Source organism: Microcaecilia unicolor, chromosome 3, assembly GCF_901765095.1.
Source record: "Microcaecilia unicolor chromosome 3, aMicUni1.1, whole genome shotgun sequence".
In the NCBI taxonomy this organism is placed as follows: domain Eukaryota; kingdom Metazoa; phylum Chordata; class Amphibia; order Gymnophiona; family Siphonopidae; genus Microcaecilia; species Microcaecilia unicolor.
In genome coordinates, this window is record NC_044033.1 from 13,656,871 (window position 1) to 13,684,819 (window position 27,949).

At 45.2% G+C, this 27,949-nt stretch overlaps 1 protein-coding gene across 1 annotated transcript in view; it reads left to right on the plus strand.

The window, feature by feature from the left end:
• DNAH8 (dynein axonemal heavy chain 8) overlaps window positions 1-27,949 on the plus strand; it is a 1,267,128-nt gene that overhangs the window by 1,090,875 nt on the left and 148,304 nt on the right. Inside the window, 4 exon segments of the mRNA XM_030199255.1 lie at window positions 7,338-7,590; window positions 8,861-9,051; window positions 11,773-11,894; window positions 25,666-25,784. Of these exon segments, the coding sequence (XP_030055115.1) occupies window positions 7,338-7,590; window positions 8,861-9,051; window positions 11,773-11,894; window positions 25,666-25,784 (685 nt within the window).

The window sequence follows — 27,949 nt, forward strand, 5'->3', positions numbered from 1 at the left end:
CAGGGAGAGGACAAATTGCTGGAAGGGGAGGGGAGAGAGGAGGATTGCTAGCTATGGATGCAGCAGGGAAGGGCAGAGAGGAACAAGGATGGACATGGGGGCCCAGGGAGAGGACAAATTGCTGGAAATGGAGGGGAGGGGAGAGAGGAGGATTGCTGGCTATGGATGGAGGAGGGAAGGGCAGAGAGGGACAAGGATGGACATGGGGGCCCAGGGAGAGGACAAATTGCTGGAAATGGAGGGGAGGAGGATTGCTGGCGATGGATGGAGGAGGAGGGAAGCGCAGAGAGGGACAAGGATGGACATGGGGGCCCAGGGAGAGGACAAATTGCTGGAAATGGAGGGGAGGGGAGAGAGGAGGATTGCTGGCTATGGATGGAGGAGGGAAGGGCAGAGAGGGACAAGGATGGACATGGGGGCCCAGGGAGAGGACAAATTGCTGGAAATGGAGGGGAGGAGGATTGCTGGCTATGGATGGAGGAGGAGGGAAGGGCAGAGAGGGACAAGGATGGACATGGGGGCCCAGGGAGAGGACAAATTGCTGGAAATGGAGGGGAGGAGGATTGCTGGCTATGGATGGAGGAGGAGGGAAGCGCAGAGAGGGACAAGGATGGACATGGGGGCCCAGGAAGAGGACAATTTGCTGAAAATGGAGGGGAGGGGAGAGAGGAGGATTGCTGGCTATGGATGGAGGAGGGAAGGGCAGAGAGGGACAAGGATGGACATGGGGGCCCAGGGAGAGGACAAATTGCTGGAAATGGAGGGGAGGGGAGAGGAGGATTGCTGGCTATGGATGGAGGAGGGAAGGGCAGAGAGGGACAAGAATGGACATGGATGGGAGGGCAGGACCCAGGGAGAGAGAAGAAATAGCTGGAAATGGATATAGAGCAAGAAATGAAGAAGAAAGGAGGAAAGTAAAGAAATAAATGGAAAGGAAGCCCTGGAACTCAGATACTGGGCCAGCATGATCGGAAAAAGAAAGTCACCAGACAACAAAGGTAAAAAAAATCATTTTATTTTCATTTTAGCGTTTGGAATATGTCCACTTTGAGAATTTACATCTGCTATCTTATTTTGCAATGTATAGCAATTTGTTTCTAAGAATATTGCTGACAGTTCCTGTCAAGTGTGGCAAGTGGTGAGCGATCATTTTCACGGGGGGGGGGGGGGGGGGGCGCCAACTGATAGTCTGCAGGGGGGCGCCAGAGACCCTAGGCACGGCCCTGCATCAACACCTCCTTTCTTCTGCTGGTCACACCTCCCTCTATACAGCCTAGCAACTTTGCATTTGACTTGACATTCCTTATGCTGTTTCTTATTTTCAGTCAGTTACTTCTTCCATTTTCTGAAGGATTTTCTTTTAGCTCTAATAGCTTCCTTCACCTCACTTTTTAACCATGCCGGCTGTCGTTTGGTCTTCCGTCCTCCTTTTTTAATACGCAGAATATATTTGGCCTGGGCTTCCAGGATGGTATTTTTGAACAGCATCTAGCTTTAGCCATTCCTTATAGGGAAGTCGTCCTATCCCCTTTATCATTTTTGTCACCCTTCACTGTACCTTTTCTAATTCCACTATATCTTTTTTGAGATGCGGTGACCAGAATTGAACACAATATTCGAGGTACGGTCGCACCATGGAGCGATATAAAGGCATTATAACATCCTCATTTTTGTTTTCCATTCCTTTCCTAATAATACCTAACATTCAAAATGGCCTCCAAAACTGAACACAATACTCCAGGTGGGGCCTCACCAACGACTTATACAGGGGCATCAACACCTCCTTTCGTCTGCTGGTCACACCTCTCTCTATACAGCCTAGCAACTTTGCATTTGACTTGACATTCCTTATGCTGTTTCTTATTATTTTCAGTCAGTTACTTCTTCCATTTTCTGAAGGATTTTCTTTTAGCTCTAATAGCTTCCTTCACCTCACTTTTTAACCATGCCGGCTGTCGTTTGGTCTTCCATCCTCCTTTTTTAATAAGCAGAATATATTTGGCCTGGGCTTCCAGGATGGTGTTTTTGAACAGCTTCTACACCTGATGTAAAGTTTTGACCCTCGCAGCCACTCAAGTTTTTTTTCACCGTTCTTCTCATTTTATCATAGTCTCCTTTTTTAAAGTTAAATGCTAACGTATTTGATTTCCTATGTATACTTACTTCAAAGCTAATATCAAATCTGATCATATTATGATCACTGTTATCAAGCGGCCCCAGCATCATTACCTCCCGCACCAGATCATGCGCTCCACTAAGGACTAGGTCTAGATTTTTTCCTTCTCTCATCGGCTCCTGTACCAGCTGCTCCATAAAGCAGTCCTTGATTTCATCAAGGAATTTTATCTCCCTAGTGTGCCCCGATGTTACATTTACCCAGTCTATATCTGGGTAATTGAAATCACCCTTTATTATTGTGTTGCCCAGTTTGTTTGCGTCCCTAATTTCCTTTAACATTTCTGCATCTGTTCATCCTGGCCAGGAGGACGATAGTACACTCCTATCACTATCCTTTTCCCCTTTACACATGGAATTTCAATCCATAGTGATTCCAAGAAGTGTTTTGTTTCCTGCAGAATTTTCAATCTATTTGATTCAAGGCTCTCGTTAATATACAATGCTACCCCTCCACCAATTCGATCCACCCTATCACTACGATATAATTTGTACCCTGGTATGACAGTGTCCCACTGGTTATCCTCCTTCCACCAGGTCTCAGAGATGCCTATTATATCTAATTTTTCATTTAGTGCAATATATTCTAACTCTCCCATCTTATTTCTTTGACATACAAAAGAGTCATAGTCCAGAACCTCGAACATCTTAGCCCTGGGCTCGTCCTCCATCTCAAACTTAATAGAGAGCGTAGCCACTATCTCCTTAATAAAAGCAGGGAAGGAGAGACTCTTAGGTGGAGATTTACATCTCTCTTCAGGAGAAGATGGATCTGAGGATCTGAAGGCGATGAAACAGTGTGACAAGGCGGTGGCCGTAGCTAGAAGGTTACTAGGCTGTATAGAGAGAGGTGTGACCAGCAGAAGAAAAGAGGTGTTGATGCCCCTGTACAAGTTGTTGGTGAGGCCCCTCCTGGAGTATTGTGTTCAGTTTTGGAGGCCGTATTTTGCTAAGGATGTAAAAAGAATTGAAGCGGTGCAAAGAAAAGCTACGAGGATGATATGGGATTTGCATTACAAGATATATGAGGAGAGACTTGCGGACCTGAACATGTATATCCTGGAGGAAAGGAGAAACAGGGGTGATATGATACAGACGTTCAAATATTTGAAAGGTATTAATCCGCAAACAAACCTTTTCCGGAGATGGGAAGGCGGTAGAACGAGAAGGCATGAAATGAGATTGAAGGGGGGCAGACTCAAGAAGAATGTCAGGAAGTATTTTTTCACGTAGAGGGTGGTGGATACTTGGAATGCCCTCCCGCGGGAGGTGGTGGGGAGGAAAACGGTAACAGAATTCAAACATGCGTGGGATAAACATAAAGGAATCCTGTGCAGAAGGAAGGGATCCTTAGGAGCTTAGCCTAGAGTGGGTGGCAGAGCTGGTGGTTGGGAGGCGGGGCTAGTGCTGGGCAGACTTATACGGTCTGTGCCGGGGCTGGTGGTTGGGAGGCGGGACTAGTGCTGGGCAGACTTATACGGTCTGTGCCGGGGCTGGTGGTTGGGAGGCGGGACTAGTGCTGGGCAGACTTATACGGTCTGTGCCAGAGCCGGTGGTGGGAGGTGAGGATAGTGCTGGGCAGACTTATATGGTCTGTGCCAGAGCTGGTGGTTGGGAGGCGGGGATAGGGCTGGCCAGACTTATACGGTCTGTGCACTGAAGAGGACAGTACAAATAAAAAAGTAGCACATATGAATTTATCTTGTTGGGCAGACTGGATGGACCGTGTAGGTCTTTTTCTGCCGTCATCTACTGTGTTTTTTTTTTTTTACCTAGGACTTCTCCAAGAAGTACCATGGATCATCATAAAACTCCCATGAACAGGCCAAATCAGAATTGGCAAAATACGCCGCATGGGAGGGCTGAGCCCGCGCTTGCTTTGGACAAGTGGAACCATGTCCATACCTGGAATAGTCTTGTGATGCAGGTTCACCCTTAGACTTTGGCAAAGCTTCCTCCACAGATGTTGAGGGGGTACCCACATCGGCAGGTTTCAGTGACGATACCCCATGTGGCACAGGTGTCAGTGACCATGCTACAAGCTGAGGGTCCTGTGAGGCAGGCAGAGGTAGAATCATAGCTGGTAGAAACGCCCCCGATGCCAAAGGACTCTGTGCTTGAAGAAGCCCCACCAAGTGCTCTTGGAGTATGGCCCAGATCCATTCATCATGGGTATCATCAGTAAAGGTTGGGGTGCCTGTTCGGAGACAGCTTGCAGAATCGTCAGTGCTGTGGCAGAGACTGGGTCCAGGCACCGTGTTTTGAGGGAGACTTATGCTTGTGCTTCTTGGCTTTCACCTGATGCTGGCATTGAAGTCTCTCAGCACCAATTAGAACAACGTCAAGTCTTCACGCCTTCTCGGTGTTGGGTCTGATGCTGACCAGTCTTGGGCCACTCCCAGTGTTAGACACAGGTCTGGTAGCCATTGGGATTGACACTTCTGATGCCAGTGCAAACATCAAGACCGATGCCAACGTCCACGACTTGATCCTGGCTCCAAAAATCTCTTTTTGAGCCTCTCTGGTCTGGGTTCTTTCTGTATACACAAACAACACAGTTTAGATGGTTACAATCTGGCCTCAAACACTGGATACACAAGGAATGGGTGTCAGCCCCAGAGATGGTCCGATTGCACTGGGTACATCGCTTAAAGGCACAGGGAACCTTAGATACATGGAAGGGAAAATGGCTGAAGCAAAATCAAATGGCCCAGTTGTGAGGGAAATAATGGGCAAGTTCACCTGAAAAAAATATTGATCGTACTACTGGCTGGTACTCAGGCCTAAAAATAAACGAAACTTAAAAGTGGGGATAAAAGCTCTAATAAAAGCATGGGAAGGAGTAACCTTGTAAAAGAAGAAAGCAAGAGGACAAAAAAAAAATCCCACAAGGGAAGGCACCTGAAAAATGAACAACAACAATGAGCTGAAGAGAACGCCTAACAAATGTGACCCTTCTTCATCATGGATGAAGTCAGGCTCACAAGTTAGGCGGGTGGGGGCACTACCTTAATACTATGCTAGGCAGTGTTTATGCACCGGGCTTTGTGGATGACATCACCCACATATGAGAATTATATTGTCTACTTGTCCTCGGAGAACCTTTGATAGAGTATACCAGGGCTTTTTTTGAGGGGGTACTTGGGGGTACTGAGTACCGGCACTTTTTCCATTGTCGCTAAAATTGACCCATGGACCCCAAGATTTAATGAAAGAGCTCAGGCCTTGCATGCCAATTCTGCCTTGTCATAGATTCTATGACTGGTTGCAGAGGCCTGGCTATTGTGGAGTGGGTCCTTCAGTGATCACCCCACCCCTGAAGGGTGACCTAGCATTTGAGTACCGGCACCTTTTTTTGCTAGAAAACACACACTGGAGTATACTATACCCCTGCTGATTTAATTCTAATTACATAGATGAGGGATATGTCAGAATCCAACAGGCAAGAAATATCCACTGACTTTAATATGCTGAATTTGTGGCTAGCCGGTTATATCATGTGATATAATTGGCTAGCTACTAACTGCAAATTTTCAGCAAGTCATGGCGGTTATGGTGAATTTAACTGGCCAGGTGCCAATCCTGGCTGGTTAAATGCTTTTGAATATCAGAGGGTATGGATTGTATCAGGTAGGCCTGGGGGGGGGCCACTGGGGATGGGGGTTTGGGGAGGGCTTTGGGGTTTGGAATTGGGAGAGGCTTTGGGAGGGGTGTCTGGCATAGGAGAGCAAAGGGGATGTTTCAGGAGGGGTGTCTGGAATTGGAGGGCCATTGAGAGGGGAAGAGGGTCAGCTTTTAATAGTGCATGCTGGCTTTTTAAAGAAGCACGTGGCAACATCAGGCCATGGCTTTGCAGCTCACTGTTCCCAGAATGGAAAAATAATGTCAGCTGTTAGCTGGTAGTATTTTTCCAGAAAAAACTTTATTCTGCAAACATTGTTTTGTAAGCTTTGTATCTCATTACTGTGCATCCCATGGTACCTCATATTAACATGCTTTACAGTAATCCAACGTGCGTTATTGTTCTTTAAAACGAATTAAGGGGCAAACAACGCGCATTAACACTGTAACACACCTTAATAACTATCCCCCTTACTAACCTGCATTGACCCATTTTATTTAATGCAAGCCAAATTATAGGTTTGGATGAGCACTGAGTTGTAATTTACATGTGTATTTTATTAAATACGTTGCCCATACATTCGATGCAAACATTAATACCTGCTTTTACGCACCAACATATCTTTATAAAATAGTTTAGTTTATCCATTTCTATTCTGCCTATTCCTAAGCAGAGTACAAAAATACATTCATAATCAGTAAAATACATAACAATACAAATAAAGCAATCAAAACAAAAAAACACCACTAACTGCACATCATATAATCATCAAATAGACTTAAAATAGGTGCATATTTAGCCTCCCCACCCAGGCTATCTGTTATAAAATTTCCTTCTAAGCACATGACTCATATTAACACAGGTTAGTAAATTAGGTCCTAGTTCTTACATTATCTGATACAGAAAGTCCAACACAGACCTTTTTTGTTTTATTTTTCCATGTTTTTATTTTCAGGTTGTTTAGTTAGAACTAAAAAAGCAAACAAACAAGTGGAATTGTTAACACAAAATACGTAAAAAAAATCTTTTGTCCCTGTGACCAACTCCCACTCCAGCAGAGAAAAGAAGCAAAAAAAACTTCCTCCAGAGGCCTGCTTAATGAACCCCTCTAAGATTGCCCTTCCTACCCACTTTCACCGACCCTCTGACTGTGGACCAGCAATCTCTTCATGAGATCCCCAGTCACTCCTGCCCTACCAGCACACTAATACCAAACAGTGCTAGCAGATTATAGGCCAGAGCTATTCTGAATATGGCACCAGCTAACCAAAAAGAGGTGGTGCCATTTTTTTGTATGGTATATATTCAGAATAGTGTTTGACTTCTGACAGCCAGCACCATCTATATAGTGTGTCAGCACAGCAGGAGTGAAAGTCCAGGGGGGAGAAGAGGCTAGGAAGGATGGGGAGAGGGCTTACAATGGATTTTTCTTATTTTCTTGTGAATATTACATCATAAGTTTTCACTTTGGTAGTTAGATTAACTTTTAATTTTTCTCAGCATGTTTTGAAATTTAGAATCAACGTTGTTTGAATTATAGGTTCCTTAGTAGATGATGAATCTTTGATTGGTGTTCTGCGAGCAACCAAACAAACAGCTAGTGAAGTAAGTGAGAAACTTCACGTAGCAGCAGAAACTGAGGTGAAGATTAACCGAGCACAAGAAGAATATCGACCTGCTGCAACCCGAGGAAGCATCCTGTATTTCCTCATTACAGAAATGAGCATGGTCAACGTCATGTACCAGACCTCACTGGCCCAGTTCTTGAAGTTATTCAATATGTCCATGGCTAAGTATGACTACTATTTAACTATTACATTTTCACTTAGGCTCTTATTTGAGAAGCTCTAGTCATGTTTTGGAGACATCCAAATTCCAATTTTATAAAGCTGGGATATGGACATCTAAAACTGCAGTACATCTTTATGGCAAGGGAGTGTGGTTTGTGCATGTTTTAGGCAGGACTAGGGAGGTCCAACTCCAATTTTAGAAGGGAAAAGGACTTCTGTGTCCAAAAAAATGGACGCTTGTATTTAGACCTGGTAACCCGGCATGCGCAGTTTACAGAAAGGTGCTCCCAATTAAGCAGCTCTCCACTGGAGGGAGTAAGAGAAGTCACAGTAGGTATTTTTCTGTCTCTAGAGGGCTCACAATTTTAAAAAGAATTTAAAAAATAAACTCTCAAAGAAGCTATGGGGGATTTGACCCCCTTCCACTGGTTTGCAACTAGCTGCTTTAACCATCCATATGGATGTCTATGCGGCCATTTTATTAGGATTACCATGTTTGCGGAGTCAAAAAAAAAGGACAAAAAATGGTTGCTTCCTTTACTAAAGAAATATTTAATGATAGCAAATGTGGAAAAAGGTTTTAGTTAATGAACACACATCAAATAGTGACCGACTTACAGTACAGCAGTAAACAATCTACTTTTCTAAAACTTCTGGATTTGAGTTTGATTGAGTCTGAGCCCATTGTACTTATCAGAAGAATGGACATCCCTCAACAGCTTTGGCTGACTTTTGAGATATATGTGAAAGTCTTTGCATGACATATGCTTAGATTTGTGCTGCACAATCCTTTGACAGCTTCAACCAGCAGGGAACAGAGAGGAGATCAGCAAAGAGAGAAAGGCACCCCCATGTGGCCAGAGATGGTTTCTCTCATTATTTGGATAGGTGTGTTGGTCATAGGCACAAGAAAGAAAGAGAGGACATTTTTCTAAAACTTAAAAAATCTGGAGGACATATCTGAAGAAGTCCAAAAGGAGAACATGTCCTCTTAAAGAAGGATGTATGGTAATGACATCCATGACCCTTGTTTTGCCCTGCTCATAGCTTGGATGTTTAAGTTTATAAAATGAATGTTCATGCCGGATGTAGCCAGCACTTGGACGCCCATTTTTACAACAGATTGTGTGTTGGCAGATCCTATTCTAAAATACATGAGAAATGGGCATCCTTATTCTAAGCTGAACTTCTTTTCTAAAATCTGCCTCTTAATGATTAACTTTCTAAGTTATAGAAATAATGAGTTCCTTTTGTTGTTATTCTTTCACTTTAGGTCTAAGAAGAGTCCTATTCCTCAAAAAAGAATTGCAAATATTATAGATTATCTGACCTTTGAAGTTTTTAAATATTCTGTTAGGGGCCTATATGAAAACCACAAATTTCTGTTTACTATTCTTCTGGCATTGAAGATCGACCTTCAGAAGAACTATGTCAAGCACAAAGAGTTCCAGGCACTTATTAAAGGTAATGAAAATAAAAGAAGAAAAACAGCCATTAAGATCCAGATGTAGGGAAAGCTTTTCATGTGGTCCTCGAAAGCTGCAGTCCTTTTAAGGTTTTTGAGCTTTCCAGAGTGAATATGCGTGAGATGTGTTTGCACACAATGGAGACAGTGATTGTAAATAGATCTCATACCTATTCATTGTGGAAATCCTGCAAACCAGATTGGGCTGTGATCCTTAAGAACTTGCTTGTGGACTCCTGCTTTACATGATCCACTTTGGGGTTTCTTACCATGTGAAATATCTTTTAGATTTATGTGCTGCAGATGTGTTTGTTGAATCTTGACTATTTTTCCACAAACATACTGACCCTGAGTCACCTAAAATAAAGTAGTTCCTGGAGGCAATACAGAATAGCAGCAAAGGCCAAAGCAGTCACTATTTTATAAACAGATATTTGAGCGACTGAAAAAAAAGCTATTCAGAATGCACAGAACATAACAAGATAAGCATCAGACTAAAGGTCCATCAGACCCAGAATCCTGTTTCCAACACTGGCTAATCCAGATCACACGTATCTGGCAAAACAGATTTTATGCATGCTCTAGTATGCAGAAACAGGAAAATTATTTTAACGTATTTGTGCGGTAGCTACTTTTCATGCCCTGACCACGCATTAAGGGGTTCTTTTACTAAGCGGCTGGCGGTAGTTTTAGCGCACTCCAGCCACTTTTTACTGCACCCATAAAAACCCTTGTTTTCAATGGAGGCAGTAACTGGCTGTGTGCTAATAAAAACATTGGCATACAGCCATTTACTGCCTGAGCCCTTACCGCTACTTGTGCAGTATTCAGGCAATATGTGGCAATGGCACGCCCCCTCCCCTCCCCCCAACTAGAAAATAACGGTGCACACTAAACACAGTACTATGGCCGGTTGCCTGGGTGTGCCCGGCGGTAGTGCTGTTTTCCCATGCGCTACCTGTGTGGTAGCCCTACTTCCCTTTAGTAAAAGGGCCTCTAAGTGCTTAACACATTTTAGTAAATCAGCTCCATTCATAGTGCCAGAAAAGTACTGTGGCTATATAGCTTCTATTCTTATTCTTATCTTTAATTTATTATTATTATTTCCTATAGGAAAGATTTACATCCTTTTACAGGTTTTTTATGCTTTGGGGAATATAATAAAGATATCCTGATGCAAATCTTTTATTTTATTCTGTCATGCTAATTGTGATTGTGAACTAAACAGCACTGCTCTCGGCTTCCTAGAAGGTATTGAGATCATCTGTTTGGGCTGACCATGGTTACAATCCAAACTTGAATGAGCTTGGGTTCAGACAATAGCTTCACTAGTTTTGTAGTTGCATGGATTATTAGAAAACTAGATAAGACAATGGTGCATGTGTGGTTCTGTAAAAATCATAGAGGAGAATGATAAGACCTGAAATGGCCTACCAGTACAGGCAATGGAGGCCAGTATTTTAACAGATTCTGGGGATGCTTAGAACGGATATGGAAGTCTGAAGTACGAAAAACATTGAAACTTTCAGTAAAGCTGGTGTTAGCCTGAATGTTGGAAATTAATATGTTCATCAGAGCCCAAGTAGAATAAATAGCTAGACTGTCAGGGAAGATTATAAAAAAATAAAAAACAAGGGTCACATGGTACCGTCACGAGGAACAGGCGCTGATCAGCTTGGCTCCTGCACTCCGTTCCTCTGAACCTCTGTTATCCATTACGTAGACCTCTGATTTTGCACTGGGGTTATTTTATCATGCTTTGGAGGTCCTAATGCAACTTGCAATGTATCATTGCAAGTCACGTTAGGGTATTTGCATAGTAATGAGATGCAAAACATTCATTTGCATATTTTGCATCTCATTACTCACCCACGGTGTCTTAAATATCACTGCAGCATTTTTAGAAAAGTGGCATTAGGGCTGTTTAAATCGCGTTAAGGGCCAATTAACATGACTTAAAGCCCTAGTGCCACTTGATGAATTCCTCCCTTATTTTATTTATATTTGGTCATTTTATTATTGTTATGCTGTTAACAAAATTGTATGTTTTATGTTAAACTGTACCTGCTGTACACCGCCTTGGGTGAATCTCTTCATAAAGGTGGTAAATAAATCCCAATAAATAAGTAAAATTATTTAGGGGTCCTTTTACTAAGGTGAATTAACAGATTTAGCATGCACTATTAGCGCAGCTTGATAAAAGAGGCCCTTAACCCTATAACACATAGTAACATAGTAGATGACGGCAGAAAAAGACCTGCATGGTCCATCCAGTCTGCCCAAGATAAACTCATATGTGTATACCTTACCTTGAATTTGTACCTGTCTTTTTCAGGCTTTTTCAGGGCACAGACCGTATAAGACTGCCCAGCAGTATTTCCCGCCTCCCAACCACCAGTCCCACCTCCCATCACCGGCTCTCCCCATACTGTCCTATATAGACCTAAAGAGAGGCAATCTAGATGAGAGCTACCAAAATAATGTGGGGGTACACGATACACCCTAATGTGCCTTTAAGGTGGCATTTTCATGTTAATCAACATAACAGTTGTTTAAGGAATCAAATGTTATATGACAGGAGTTGTTTCAGCATTTGGCATTATCAAATAAGTGGATGAAGTATTAGATTAAAATAATTATAGCAATATCTATTTTATTTATGTTTCACCTTCTCAGATAAATTATTGCTACAATTATGCTATTTTAATCTTTTTCTCCAGGAGGTGCAGCATTAGATTTGAAAGCTTGTCCTCGTAAACCTTTCCGTTGGGTTCTTGATATGACCTGGCTGAATCTTGTAGAACTGAGCAAACTACCACAGTTTGGAGAAATTTTAAACCAGGTACTATAAAGCCTAAAATAATGTTTAATGCTAGGGGCAGATTTATTTATTTATTTACCTATTTAAACTTTTATGTCCTGCTCTATCTTCCATTCTAGTCAGGTTCCAATAAAACATACATAATCTCACATTAAAACACAGCATAACTAAAATTGCATGAAATAAGCTAATAATGACAAATAACACAAAATACAACAGTAAATCAAACAAAATTGTAAAACACAGCACATAAAATTACAAAAATCAAATATGAAATATACATCATTGAACTACACTTCTGTGATGTTATTTCTTGCCAGTTGAACAGTCTTACAAATTCAAGATGGTATCATTATACTGTGAATGCCTGTTGAAATAAAATGAACTTTCAACTGCTTTCAAAAGATCAACAATTGAGTAAAAACTTGTAATGAGTTTCATAGTATGGGCTCAGCAATAAAAAATACTCAGTCTCAGATTTCTGCCAAATGGAAATGTATAGCTGTTCGAACATCCAAAAGCAATTGACTTTTTTTTTTGGGGGGGGGGGGTAGTGATTGATCCTTAGTGCAGAGAAAATGCTCAGTGGAACCTTTTTTGACAACACTTTAAATATTAAAGTATTTATCTTAATCTTAAACTAGATTTCCCATTTAACTGGTAAGCCTCATGTCAGTGGTAGAAAAAATAATGGAGTCACTGCTGAAGGAAATGATTGTAGATCCAAGATGGCAACTGTTGGTTTTCCAGGCAGAAACTGGATCTGTAAGCCAGGCAAAACCACCCCCAAACCAGTGACAAGGCAGAACAGGACTGGAACCCCGGACTGGAGTTGCAGCTGAGGCAAACAAGCTGGAACAGGCAGAGCAGAAACAGCTAGACTTCACCTGTGCTTGACCGCCGTTCCCTAGGAGTTGAGCCCCTGGGTGCAGGCGGCCGGCAGAACTTACAGGACATGGCAAGAACTGGATACCAACAGGATACACACAGGGTCTAGAAAACACAGGGGAGGCTAGGCAGAATACTAGACTAGGACTCTCAAACAATACCACACCAGGTAGAAAGCAGACAGGCTCAAGAACAAGGACTGAAAGCTGCCAGGCAGCCACTAAGAAAGAAAAACAGACAACCAAGAATTAAACAAGGAATACAGACCAGAAACAAGACTAGGAAATAAGCAATAAAACTAAAGCTAAACTACACACAAATTAACTAGAACCAGACAAGAAACTGGACTAGGCAGAAGTGCACACCAACATACCATGGACCTTAGACGATGCAAAGGCAAACACAGAAGTTTCCAGGTGATTAATAAAGCCCATCAGCAGCTGAAGTTCAGCTGCAGGAATCACACGGGTGCTATGCAGGCACAAACAAGAGAAGCAAGTCTAGCAGCCCAGAAGATCCGGACCGGACTAGGCTGAAGTCTGGAACGTGTGACAGTCCATAGCAGCCACCGGTTCTGGCCACCAGAGGGCGAGGTGAGCACAGACAAGGAAACAGTCACCATCGTGACAGCAACATGCACCTGATACACGCTGAGCCTCTCTGGTTGTTCTCTGTGTCCGCGATGCCGAAGCGTAGGGGAAAGTCGGCGGTTGGAACCTCACTGCAACCGCCCCCACAGGTCTTCGGTTCTATGGAGTCCTTTCTGGTGAGGCCGGAAAACCCAGTTCAGTCGGGAGGAAACCTGCTTGAGACTCCTGGAGAAGGTAGAGATCCGATGGCATCTCCTTGGCTATAAGTCATCTTGAGCCCCGACAGTAGAGCGCTCCCCTCACATCCGCTAATCAGCAGTTTGCCGCTGTCAGTGATAGGGACTCACTGCAAGGAAGTATGGTGGAGACACTGCACCAAGAGGCTGTTGGGCAACCAGCGTCGGACGGGGGATCAACGGTTTTTCTGGACCCACAGCTTGAAGCAGCAGGAATTTCATCTAATGTGAGTGATCCGATTGCGGCAGACAATGAGCAAGAAGTAAGTCCTCAGATACAAGACTTGATGCCTTCTTCACAATTTTCTTCTTTTTTGAGTAGTAAACCTGCTGAAGTAACTTTGGACGCTCTTTGGGTCCTAATTGTAAATCTGGGAAAGGAGTTATGCCCTCAAGTTCAATTGTCTCACAAGAGAAAAAGTTGGAAATAGTTGACTCTGAATTTAAGCAATTAAATGGACGAGTTGAAAAAAAAGAGAAAGAAATGGAAAATATACAGAAGATACAGGAAGTTATAATTAAAGACACAACTGATCTCCGTAGGAAGATAGAGACATTGGGGAATATAACAAGAGCTAATAATCTACGTTTTTTTAACTTTCCAAAGACTTATTCTATACCTCCTAGAGAGATGTTAAAACGATATATTAAAGAAAAATTAGGGGTTTCTGAAGATAATATACCTCCGTTTTCTCAAGTGTACTACCTGCCAGAAAAAAGAAACATTTTAGAGGGTCAACAAAAAGACTTGGTTCAGAATAATTTACTATTGAATATTTTGGATATTTTGGAATCCTCGGATACTGAGATTGCAACATCTTCAACATTGCTTGTAACTGTTACTCTTGTGCCAGATAAAGTCTGGCTGATAAAATTATTCTTTAAAAATAGACAAAAATCTTGTTTGGGTTTTAAAGTCCAATTTTCCCAGATGTAACAAGGGAAACCCAAAAGAAGCATCGACAATTTCTTTTACTTAAACCAGGTGTCCTTCAGATAGGAGCTACATTTTACTTGCGATATCCCTGTAAATGTGTAGTTAGGCATCAAGGTGTAAAATGTCTTTTTTGAACCTTCTCAACTCACAGTTTTTCTTGCAGGCAAACGGACCATGGGGTAAATAGCTCTAATTATTAAAAGGGGTTTTCCTATTATATCAGGGCTAAAACTTCAATTTAAAACTTTCCTTTTTACTGTACTATATGTAATCTTGGATCAATAGTTGTGGACTTGAGTTAAGCTACCTAAATAGACATCTTTAATGTTTAAGAAGAAAATTAATTAATTATGTTGGATAGCTATACTTTGCTGTAGAAAATAATTTCTTGGTTGGAAAAATTTTGAAATGTTAATAATAATAATAAAAAAAGTTTTTAAAAGGAAAAGATTGTTAAATTTCTAGAAGCCAACTGATAGCAGGATCTGAGGCAATACGGCTTTTACCAAAGGAAAAGCTGCCAAACAAATCTGATTGACTTTTTACTGGATGAGCAAAGAACTGGATAAAGGACATGCGCTAGATGTAGTCTACTTGGATTTCAGCAAAATTTTTGATACGGTCCCTCACAGAAGACTCGTGAAGAAACTGAGAGGACTGAATTTATGACTCAAAGTGGTGAACTGGATTGGGAATTGGTTGACCAACAGGCAACAGAGGGCGGTAGTGAATGGAATCCGCTCAGAGGAAAGGAAGATGAGCACTCCACTGACATTGCTGAAGGGTTAGAAGGAAAAGTTTGCCTTTTTGCAGATAATATGAAGATAGCCAATACAGTGGATATCCCAGAGGGAGTAGAAACCATGAGAAGAGATCTCCAAAAACTAGAAGAATGGTCAAAGGTCTGGCAATTAAAATTTAATCAAAAATATACATATATTAGGGTTTCTTATATGTAATGGTATCCTCTAATATTTAACTACTCAATTACAGGACCCTTATTAAATATTATCCAATTTTCAACAATATCCTTTATTTCTTTAAAATATTATATGGTGCTCAGAGTGAACTTGTGCTGCACAACACTGGACTCAGGCAATATCTGCCTTCCAAGACAAGTTTTTTTAATCTATCACGACACCAAAGGTCTCCGTCCCTCCACTCCACTGTCCAATAGTATGATGTTATAAACAATCCTTAGTGATTTCACTTTAAAATTCTGCTCAGTTTTTATACATAAGCCAGAATTTCATACAAAAACAGTCTCTTATTCAAAAAATAATCACTTATCTGAGTGCAGATTCTTGGATTAAATTTAGATTCCATAAATGTCTCAATTACATCTTCAATGCTCCAGAAACTCTTCAACCAGTGGGTCCATGTAAAAGTACAAGCTGCAATTCCATTGCCAACAGTCCTGTTCCCAACACGGACCCACGTTTCACTCTGCTGGCATCCTCAGGAGAACAAGACTCAAACTGGCTTCACAAAAAAAGACCAGCTAATTCCTCCACCTCTGCGTCTTTCTCCTGGACTTTTCCTCAGTTGACTTCTGCTCCTGTACTTTTTTTGTTTTGTTACATTTGTACCCCGCGCTTTCCCACTCATGGGAGGCTCAATGCGACTTACATGGGGCAATGGAGGATTAAGTGACTTGCCCAGAGTCGCAAGGAGCTGCCTGTGCCTGAAGTGGAAATTGAACTCAGTTCCCCAGGACCAAAGTCCACCACCCTAACCACTAGGCCACTCCTCCCTTCATTTTTCATATTCTCTTCTGTTTTTGGAATTCCTCTATCTCCCTCATCTAACATAGTAACATAGTAGATGACGGCAGAAAAAGACCTGCACGGTCCATCCAGTCTGCCCAACAAGATAAACTCATATGTGCTACTTTTTGTGTATACCTTACCTTGATTTGTATCTGTCCTTTTCAGGGCACAGACCGTATAAGTCTGCCCAGCACCATCCCAGCCTCCCGCCACCGGCTCTGCCACCCAATCTCGGCTAAGCTCCTTAGGATCCATTCCTTCTGAACAGGATTCCTTTATGTTTATCCCACGCGTGCTTGAATTCCGTTACCGTTTTCATTTCCACCACCTCCTGTGGGAGGGCATTCCAAGCATCCACCACTCTCTCCGTGAAATGATACTTCCTGACATTTTTCTTGAGTCTGCCCCCGTTCAATCTCATTTCATGTCCTCTCGTTCTACCGCCTTCGCATCTCCAGAAAAGGTTCATTTGCAGATTAATACTTTTCAAATATTTGAACGTCTGTATCATACCACCCCTGTTTCTCTTTTCTTCCAGAGTATACATGTTCAGGTCATCAAGTCTCTCCTCATATGTCTTGTAACGCAAATCCCATACCATTCTCGTAGCTGTTGTTTGCACCGCTTCAATTCTTTTTACATCCCTCGCAAGGTACGGCCTCCAGAACTGAACACAATACTCCAGGTGGGGCCTCACCAACGACTTATACAGGGGCATCAACACCTCCTTTCTTCTGCTGGTCACACCTCTCTCTATACAGCCTAACACACACAGATATGTTTCCCATTTCCACATCCAACTGCTGTGGCACATCTTCTTCTGTACTCCTTGTTGAATTCCCTTTCTCTTTCTGTTTCCCTTTCTGTGGCTCACTTAGCTGTTTTAAAATGTCATTGTTCAGGTATTTCCTTAAACAACCATTGTACTTTTATACATGAATCTTTATTGAAAATTCAACTCAATTATTATCATTGTCATCCGTATATTTTAAAACTTTACACACACACCATCAGACACACCTCACTCTTACCGTCAGCCACACAAAACAAACCACAATTATTAACTTCAAATCTTAAAATTTCTAATACAATCCATACTTTCCTACCCAAAGATAGTATTACTAATTATACGTATTAAGGAACAGCTCATTTTCTAAAATAACGATAGTCTATTTTCAATTTATACTACTACTACTACTACTGATAACATTTGTATAGCGCTACCAGCCGAACGCAGTGCTGAACACTTGACATAGAGAGACAGTCCCTGCTCAAAGAGCTTACAATCTAAGTAAAACAGACAGACAAGACATTACGGGCAAGGGAATTACAGGGTAAAGAGGAACAGGGAAGGAAGAGGGCAAATGAATAACGATTAGGGGCCAAAGGCAGTAGTGAAAAGGTGAGCTTTCAACATAGATTTAAAAACAGGTAGAGATGGAGCTAGACGTATGGGTTCAGGAAGACGGTTCCAGGCATAAGGTGCCGCAAGATAAAAGGAACGAAGTCTGGAGTTAGCGGTGGAGGAGAACGGGGACGACAAGAGAGATTTGTTCAGAGAGCGGAGTTGACGGGGAGGAGTGTAGGGAGAAATGAGAGCGGAGAGGTAGTGAGGGGACATAGAGTGGATGCATTTAAAGGTTGTTTCTTCTCATATATAAGGGTAATGTTCCTGCTCCTTAATCAAATTATCTTCATAACATGATCTTTATACTCCACACCTAATCTGAAGTTTTTTTGAAGAGTCTTTTCAATAATGCAGGTCCTCCAAACTTACTCCTCTCAAGACAACTTGCAATTTGTAATCCACATGGATCTGTTGTGAGTTTTCATAAATTGGAGTTAACAAGCCCGTTCCTTTTCATCAAGTTTTCAGAGATGTGGGCACCATCTTCATATACATGGCCCAAAAAATCTCATAAGTTCTTGTCACTTCAATAAGTAATAACTGGCTTCATTATGGTTTTCTCTGTTCTCCGAGGACAAGCAGGCTGCTTGTTCTCACTGATGGGTGACGTCCACGGCAGCCCCTCCAATCGGAAACTTCACTAGCAAAGTCCTTTGCTAGCCCTCGCGCGCCCGCGCGCACCGCGCATGCGCGGCCGTCTTCCCGCCCAAAACCGGCTCGAGCCGGCCAGTCTTCTTTTGTCCGCACTCGGTACGGTCGTGTTTTCGCCGTGTCGAGCCCCGGAAAGTCGACCTCGCGCGTCCAAATTATTTTTGAGCGTGTTTTTTTCCTTCGGGAAAGCTTTGTTTAGTCGGGAAGTGCTCCGGAAACCCTCCACCGGGTTTCGTGTCAATCCTCCCCGTACTTCCAGCTTTTTGCCCCGGTAAGTTTTCTTTCGTCGTCGGGGTAGGCCTTTTTTTAGGCCTCGGTCGAGAATTTTTCTCCCTCTAAATTTTTGGTGCTTCAAATTTCGCCATTTCGGCTTTTGATTTCGCCGGCGTGATTTTTCCGCCCATGACATCGAAGCCTTCCAGCGGCTTCAAGAAGTGCACCCAGTGCGCCCGGGTTATCTCGCTCACTGATCGACACTCGTCGTGTCTTCAGTGTCTGGGGGCCGAGCACCGCCCTCAGAACTGCAGTCTGTGTTCCCTACTTCAAAGGCGGACTCAGGTAGCGTGTTGTTCTCGGGCTCTTCGTCGGCATCGGCACCGGGATCTTCGAGTGCATCGACGTCGTCAGCGTCCAGACCATCTTCCTCGGCCGCCCCTGCATCGAGTGCATCGAGGCATCGGGCCTCTGCATCGGCGCCGAGACATCGGATAGCTGCATCGACGTCGGTGGTACCAGGACCTCGTCTGCTGATGTCGTCGGACGGTGGTGCATCGGGTGGAGTGCAGGTGAGGGCTGTCCATTCCCCTGCTGGTGGCGGTGAGCCCTCGGGTGGGTCTCCTCCTACCCTGAGGGCTCCTGCGGTACAGCCCCCCCGAGATCGACCTTCTTCAGTCTCGGCCCCGAGGAAGCGACGGGTGGATTCGACGTCCTCCTCGTCGGTGCCGGGGAGCTCCGGTGACATGCTTCGGAAGAAATCGAAGAAGCATCGACACCGGTCTCCTCCCAGTGTCGGCACCGAGAGCTCTGGGTCGCCGAGGGATTCGGCACCCAGCAGGCATCGGCACCGAGAGGACCGCTCACCCTCTGTTCAGGAGGTGTCGATGCGCTCCGCTCTGGACAGCCCGGAACAGCCTCCACGCCCGGAACAGGTTCTGACGTCGACGCCTGCATCGACCTCTCAGCCTTTCTCTGCAGCCGCTCTGAACGAGAGCCTCCGGGCCGTTCTCCCAGAGATTCTGGGGGAGCTGTTGCGCCCTACCCCTCCGGTACCGGCGGTGCTTGCGCCTCCGGTACCGTCGAGCGTGGCACCGGCTGGCCCATCGCCCAGGTTGAGGTCCCCGACGTCGGTACCGCGTGCGGTGCCGACCGCGGCCACCTCCCAGGAGGGCTCCCCGACTACGTCGGCGGAGGGAGCTTCGCCGATGCGGGCCAGGGAGTCTACCTCTCGACACCCCCATCGTGGACGTGGTTCCACAGAGTCGAGCAGGGCGAGGTTGCAGACACAGGTCCGTGAACTTGTGTCTGACACCGAGGGTGAGGCCTCGTGGGAGGAAGAGGAAGATCCCAGATATTTCTCTGACGAGGAGTCTGAGGGTCTTCCTTCTGATCCCACTCCCTCTCCTGAAAGACAGCTTTCTCCTCCCGAGAGTCTGTCTTTTGCTTCCTTTGTCCGGGAGATGTCTACGGCCATCCCCTTCCCGGTGGTTGTGGAGGACGAGCCCAGGGCTGAAATGTTTGAGCTCCTGGACTATCCTTCTCCACCTAAGGAAGCGTCCACTGTTCCCTTGCACCATGTCCTGAAAAAGACATTGCTTGCGAACTGGACCAAGCCACTAAGTAATCCCCACATCCCCAAGAAGATCGAGTCCCAGTACCGGATCCATGGGGACCCAGAGCTGATGCGCACTCAGTTGCCTCACGACTCTGGAGTTGTGGATCTGGCCCTAAAGAAGGCTAAGAGTTCTAGGGAACATGCTTCGGCGCCCCCGGGCAAGGACGCTAGAACCTTAGACTCCTTTGGGAGGAAGGCCTACCATTCCTCTATGCTCGTGTCCAAGATCCAGTCTTACCAGCTCTACACGAGCATACACATGCGGAACAATGTGCGGCAGTTGGCGGGCTTGGTTGATGCTCTTCCCCCTGAGCAAGCCAAGCCTTTTCAGGAGGTGGTCAGGCAGCTGAAGGCGTGCAGAAAATTCCTGGCCAGAGGAGTTTATGACACTTTTGATGTTGCGTCCAGGGCCGCTGCTCAAGGTGTGGTGATGCGCAGGCTCTCATGGCTGCGTGCCGCCGACATGGAGAATAGACTCCAGCAGCGGATTGCGGACTCGCCTTGCCGTGCGGATAACATTTTTGGCGAAAAAGTCGAACAGGTGGTAGAGTCTCTCCACCAGCGGGACACCGCATTCGACAAGTTCGCCCGCCGGCAGCCTTCAGCTTCTACCTCTACAGGTAGACGATTTTTCGGGGGAAGGAAGACTGTTCCCTATACTTCTGGCAAGCGTAGGTACAATCCTCCTTCCCGACAGCCTGCGGCCCAGGCTAAGCCCCAGCGCGCTCGCTCTCGTCAGCAGCGTGCGCCTCAGCAAGGCCCCGCGGCTCCCCAGCAAAAGCAAGGGGCGAGCTTTTGACTGGCTCCAGCAGAGCATAGCCGACATCCAAGTGTCCGTGCCGGGCGACCTGCCAGTCGGAGGGAGGTTGAAAGCTTTTCACCAAAGGTGGCCTCTCATAACCTCCGATCAGTGGGTTCTCCAAATAGTCCGGCAAGGATACACCCTCAATTTGGCCTCAAAACCTCCAAATTGTCCACCGGGAGCTCAGTCCTACAGCTTCCAGCACAAGCAGGTACTTGCAGAGGAACTCTCCGCCCTTCTCAGCGCCAATGCGGTCGAGCCCGTGCCATCCGGGCAAGAAGGGCTGGGATTCTATTCCAGGTACTTCCTTGTGGAAAAGAAAACAGGGGGGATGCGTCCCATCCTAGACCTAAGGGCCCTGAACAAATATCTCGTAAAAGAAAAGTTCAGGATGCTTTCCCTGGGCACCCTTCTCCCCATGATTCAGCAAAACGATTGGCTATGCTCTCTGGACTTGAAGGATGCCTATACACACATCCCGATACTGCCAGCTCACAGACAGTATCTGCGATTTCAGCTGGGCACACGCCATTTCCAGTACTGTGTGCTACCCTTTGGGCTCGCCTCTGCGCCCAGGGTGTTCACAAAGTGCCTAGCTGTGGTAGCAGCGGCGCTTCACAGGCTGGGGGTGCACGTGTTCCCATATCTCGACGATTGGCTGGTGAAGAACACATCCGAGGCAGGAGCCCTGCAGTCCATGCAGATGACTATTCGCCTCCTGGAGCTACTGGGGTTTGTGATAAATTACCCAAAGTCCCATCTTCTCCCAGTTCAGAAACTCGAATTCATCGGAGCCCTGCTGGATTCTCGGACGGCTCGTGCCTATCTCCCAGAGACGAGGGCCAACAACCTGTTGTCCCTCGTCTCACGGGTGCGAGCGTCCCAGCAGATCACAGCTCGGCAGATGTTGAGATTGCTGGGCCATATGGCCTCCACAGTTCATGTGACTCCCATGGCCCGCCTTCACATGAGATCTGCTCAATGGACCCTAGCCTCCCAGTGGTACCAGGCCGCTGGGGGTCTAGAGGACGTGATCCACCTGTCCACGAGTTTTCTCGAATCCCTGTTGTGGTGGACGATTTGCTCCAATTTGACTCTGGGACGTCCCTTCCAAATTCCTCAGCCACAAAAAGTGCTGACCACGGATGCGTCTCTCCTGGGATGGGGAGCTCATGTCGATGGGCTTCACACCCAAGGAAGGTGGTCCCTCCAAGAACGCGATCTACAGATCAATCTTCTGGAGTTGCGAGCGATCTGGAACGCTCTGAAGGCTTTCAGAGATCGGCTGTCCCACCAAATTATCCAAATTCAGACAGACAACCAGGTTGCCATGTACTATGTCAACAAGCAGGGGGGCACCGGATCTCGCCCCCTGTGTCAGGAAGCCGTCAGCATGTGGCTCTGGGCTCGCCGTCAAGGCATGGTGCTCCAAGCCACATATCTGGCAGGCGTAAACAACAGTCTGGCCGACAGGTTGAGCAGAATTATGCAACCTCACGAGTGGTCGCTCAATTCCCGGGTGGTGCGACAGATCTTCCAGGCGTGGGGCACCCCCCTGGCGGATCTCTTCGCATCTCAAGTGAACCACAAAGTCCCTCAGTTCTGTTCCAGGCTTCAGGCCCACGGCAGACTGGCGTCGGATGCCTTCCTCCTGGATTGGGGGGAAGGTCTGCTGTATGCTTATCCTCCCATCCCTCTGGTGGGGAAGACTTTGTTGAAACTCAAGCAAGACCGAGGCACCATGATTCTGATTGCTCCTTTTTGGCCGCGTCAGATCTGGTTCCCTCTTCTTCTGGAGTTATCCTCCGAAGAACCGTGGAGATTGGAGTGTTTTCCGACCCTCATCACGCAGGACGAGGGGGCTCTTCTGCATCCCAACCTCCAGTCTCTGGCTCTCACGGCCTGGATGTTGAGGGCGTAGACTTTGCCTCTTTGGGTCTGACGGAGAGTGTCTCCCACATCTTGCTTGCTTCCAGGAAAGACTCCACTAAGAGAAGTTACTTCTTTCATTGGAGGAGGTTTGCCGTCTGGTGTGACAGCAAGGCCCTAGATCCTCGCTCTTGTCCTACACAGACCCTGCTTGAATACCTTCTGCACTTGTCTGAGTCTGGTCTGAAGACCAACTCCGTAAGGGTTCACCTTAGTGCAATCAGTGCATACCATTACCAAGTGGAAGGTAAGCCGATCTCAGGACAGCCTTTAGTTGTTCGCTTCATGAGAGGTTTGCTTTTGTCAAAGCCCCCTGTCAAGCCTCCTACAGTGTCATGGGATCTCAATGTCGTTCTCACCCAGCTGATGAAACCTCCTTTTGAGCCACTGAATTCCTGCCATCCGAAGTACTTGACCTGGAAGGTCATTTTCTTGGTGGCAGTTACTTCGGCTTGTAGAGTCAGTGAGCTTCAGGCCCTGGTAGCCCAGGCCCCTTACACCAAATTTCATCACAACAGAGTAGTCCTCCGCACTCACCCTAAGTTTCTGCCAAAGGTCGTGTCGGAGTTCCATCTGAACCAGTCAATTGTCTTGCCAACATTCTTTCCCCGTCCTCATTCCTGCCCTGCTGAACGTCAGCTGCACACATTGGACTGCAAGAGAGCATTGGCCTTCTACCTGGAGCGGACACAGCCCACCAGACAGTCCGCCCAATTGTTTGTTTCTTTTGACCCCAATAGGAGGGGAGTGGCTGTAGGGAAACGCACCATATCCAATTGGCTAGCAGATTGCATTTCCTTCACTTACGCCCAGGCGGGGCTGGCTCTTGAGGGTCATGTCACGGCTCATAATGTTAGAGCCATGGCTGCGTCGGTAGCCCACTTGAAGTCAGCCTCCATTGAAGAAATTTGCAAAGCTGCGACGTGGTCATCTGTCCACACATTCACATCTCATTACTGCCTGCAGCAGGATACCCGACGCGACAGTCGGTTCGGGCAGTCAGTTCTTCAGAACCTGTTTGGGCTTTAGGATCCAACTCCACCCCCCGAGGGCCCTGTTTGTTCTGTTCCAGGCTACACTCTCAGTTAGTTGGTAAATTTTTTAGGTCAATCTCAGTTATGTCCTCGCCGTTGCGAGGCCCAATTGACCAATGTTGTTGTTTTGAGTGAGCCTGGGGGCTAGGGATACCCCATCAGTGAGAACAAGCAGCCTGCTTGTCCTCGGAGAAAGCGAATGCTACATACCTGTAGAAGGTATTCTCCGAGGACAGCAGGCTGATTGTTCTCACCAACCCGCCCGCCTCCCCTTTGGAGTTGTGTCTTCCCTTGAAGTGTATTGTCTTGCTACATACTGGACTGGCCGGCTCGAGCCGGTTTCGGGCGGGAAGACGGCCGCGCGTGCGCGCGGGCGCGCGAGGGCTAGCAAAGGACTTTGCTAGTGAAGTTTCCGATTGGAGGGGCTGCCGTGGACGTCACCCATCAGTGAGAACAATCAGCCTGCTGTCCTCGGAGAATACCTTCTACAGGTATGTAGCATTCGCTTTATGGCGATATCTCAACCTCCACATCATGACCCTACACGCATATTTTTTGCTCCGTAGAGCATCTTCAGGGGTCGTATACTCTAAATGAACAACAATACAACATAAACTATCTATTCCTTTTTCTCATATAGTTTTATATACAAAACTAATCAAATTTACCAGCTACCCAAAGGTTGTTGAGCACTCGAAAACCAGCTGCTCGTGAAGACGCCAAAGGTGGACGGCCACGCATGCGTATTACTTATACCGGAACCCAGTATTTAAACCCCATCACCTAAATGCTTAGCCACTCAATTTCTTTGTTTAGGCCGTGAGGAATTACCGTGTTCCACCTAAAGATAAGGCGTTGTTCCTTTCTTAATAACATCAAAGGGACATTGCCCCCTCTTTCCGGTTTAACATGAATCAAAACTACAAAACGTAATTCCTGTATTGTATGATTCTTTAATTGCCAGTGAGACACTATAGGGGCTTTTATGTGACCAGTGCGCAGATTACTCAGATGTTGTGAAATACGACTTTTAATTTTTGGAATGGCTAAGCATTTAGGTAAGTATTCCATAAGAATTTGTCTGTGTCTGTACTGGTCTTCAGTTTTATAGCATCAAACGTCAATTTGATTTCCTCAGTCTCCTGCATCAAGGACTGAGTAAATGCCTGAACACTAACCATTCCATTTTAATTGTTTCTTTACAGAAATCAAATTTTGAATAATCACAAATAAATTTAGAAGCATTAATTTGCAAATCATAAAATACTTTCTTAGCATCTATTATTTCATAATAAGCTGTTTTTGTAAATGCATCAGGTGAATTTCTCCAATGCCTTTTCCACTGGTGTAAATCCCTGTTATTGAGATGAAATTTGTTAGTATACCAAGGAACAGAAATAGATCTATGTGAGTGTACCAATTGCAGCAGTTCTTCTCTGTCCAATGAATGAACATGGTATACCATAACATCACTGCACCATCAAGATCTGTAGCTGATAAATATGTAAGCTGAGGTAACCAAACTGACCTATAGTAAGGCTGAAATGTGTATCAAGATCTTCTTTAATGGCAGAAATCACTGTAAGAGTACTTTGGATTTGTGCAGTATCTTTTATCCCAATATCATTCCACAATGCTTTAAAGCTGCTCCTGGGGTTAATGCATACTTCCATAGTTGGACTCTTATTTATTCATTTTTCTTTTGTGATCCATATAGGTATCTCGTAATGAAAAGGGTTGGAAGAATTGGTTTGATACTGCTGTTCCTGAGCTAGAAGTGATTCCTGATGGATATCATAACTCACTGGACACTTTTCGAAAACTTTTACTTATCAGGTACTGTTGGTTCAAGCAATAGAAGCAAATTCAGTTTTCCATGGTTTTTTATATCTAAATTCATTACAATGGAAGTTAAGATATATTGCAAGTAGTATGTCATACTATGCTATACTCTGCTATGCTAATAGTAGGGAAACAGAATTGTGAAAAACATTCTCAATGACTTTGAGGCATATTTTCAAAGCACTGTTTCTATGGAGCTTTGGAAGGCTAAGTGCTTTGAAGCCTCTTTGTCTCCAGTCAGTGCCAAATTTTACCCTTGCTTTTCATAGCCCTGAGTACAAAGATTTGAAGCTAGCTCATGGGAGTGATGACATTCACTGTGCTTTTGCGCTTAGCAGGGAACAACAGTGGCAAACTGTCATCTTCCCCAGGTAAATGCCACCAAGCAAGCAGTAAATGTTGCTCTAAAATCCTCACCATTTAAAGATTGCCAGCTTTATCAAGTATTGCTACTTTCACAGTGAGATAAGATCAGGTCATATTTTACCATTGTGAAGGAATTATGGCTTATCCCGACAAATCTCTTCAATTTGCAGAACTGATCAAAACATTTGCTATCGTCAATGTCTATTTCCTTTTCTTTGAGATATGCCACAGTTGCAACAACTTCATCCCAACTTGGAATTTCAGTTAAAGCCATCCATGTAAATACGGTGAACTCCTCCAGTGGCATGGTCCACATCTCCAAATATTCCAAAAATGTGGTGTACAGCGAGGCTACTTGTGAACAAAAAGCATCACAGTGGTCATCCAGTCCATTTTGATGAAACTGTTTTGTGCAAGACATCTGAGAACAGACTGAACAGTTCATAACCTCCAGTAGCCAGTTATTTCATGTTCAGTTTTTTTCAATGTGTGAGTTGAACACATTCATCAGCAAATGCATATGCCACTACTACTACTACTACTATTTAGCATTTCTATAGCGCTACAAGGCGTACGCAGCGCTGCACAAACATAGAAGAAAGACAGTCCCTGCTCAAAGAGCTTACAATCTAATAGACAAAAAATAAATAAAGTAAGCAAATCAAATCAATTAATGTGAACGGGAAGGAAGAGAGGAGGGTAGGTGGAGGCGAGTGGTTACAAGTGGTTAAGAGTCAAAAGCAATGTTAAAGAGGTGGGCTTTCAGTCTAGATTTAAAGGTGGCCAAGGATGGGGCAAGACGTAGGGGCTCAGGAAGTTTATTCCAGGCGTAGGGTGCAGCGAGACAGAAGGCGCGAAGTCTGGAGTTGGCAGTAGCGGAGAAGGGAACAGATAAGAAGGATTTATCCATGGAGCGGAGTGCACGGGAAGGGGTGTAGGGAAGGACGAGTGTGGAGAGATACTGGGGAGCAGCAGTGAGTACGTTTATAGGTTAGTAGAAGAAGTTTGAACAGGATGCGAAAACGGATAGGGAGCCAGTGAAGGGTCTTGAGGAGAGGGGTAGTATGAGTAAAGCGACCCTGGAGGAAGACGAGATGGGCAGCAGAGTTTTGAACCGATTGGAGAGGGGAGAGGTGACTAAGTGGGAGGCCAGCAAGAAGCAGATTGTAGTAGTCTAAACGAGAGGTGACAAGGGTGTGGACGAGGGTTTTGGTAGAGTGCTCGGAAAGAAAGGGGCGGATTTTACGGATGTTGTAAAGAAAGAAACGACAGGTCTTGGCGGTCTGCTGGATATTAGCAGAGAAGGAGAGAGAAGAGTCAAAGATGACCCCAAAGTTTTGAGCTGAGGAGACAGGGAGAATGAGAGAGCCATCAACAGAAATAGAAAACGGGGGGAGCGGGGAGGTGGGTTTGGGGGGGGAAAATGAGAAGCTCGGTTTTGGTCATATTTAATTTCAGATGGCGTTGAGACATCCAGGCAGCAATGTCAGACAAGCACGCTGAAACTTTGGTTTGGATGCAAGGTGAGATATCAGGGGTAGAAAGGTAGATTTGGGAGTCATAAGCATAGAGATGGTAGGAAAAGCCATGGGATGAGATTAATGAACCAAGTGAAGAAGTGTAGATAGAAAAGAGGAGGGGACCAAGAACAGAACCCTGAGGTACGCCGACAGGCAGAGGGATAGAAGTAGAAGAGGATCCACCAGAATGAACACTAAAGGTGCGGAGGGAGAGGTAGGAAGAGAACCAGGAAAGGACAGAGCCCTGGAATCCAAGTGAGGACAGGGTATCGA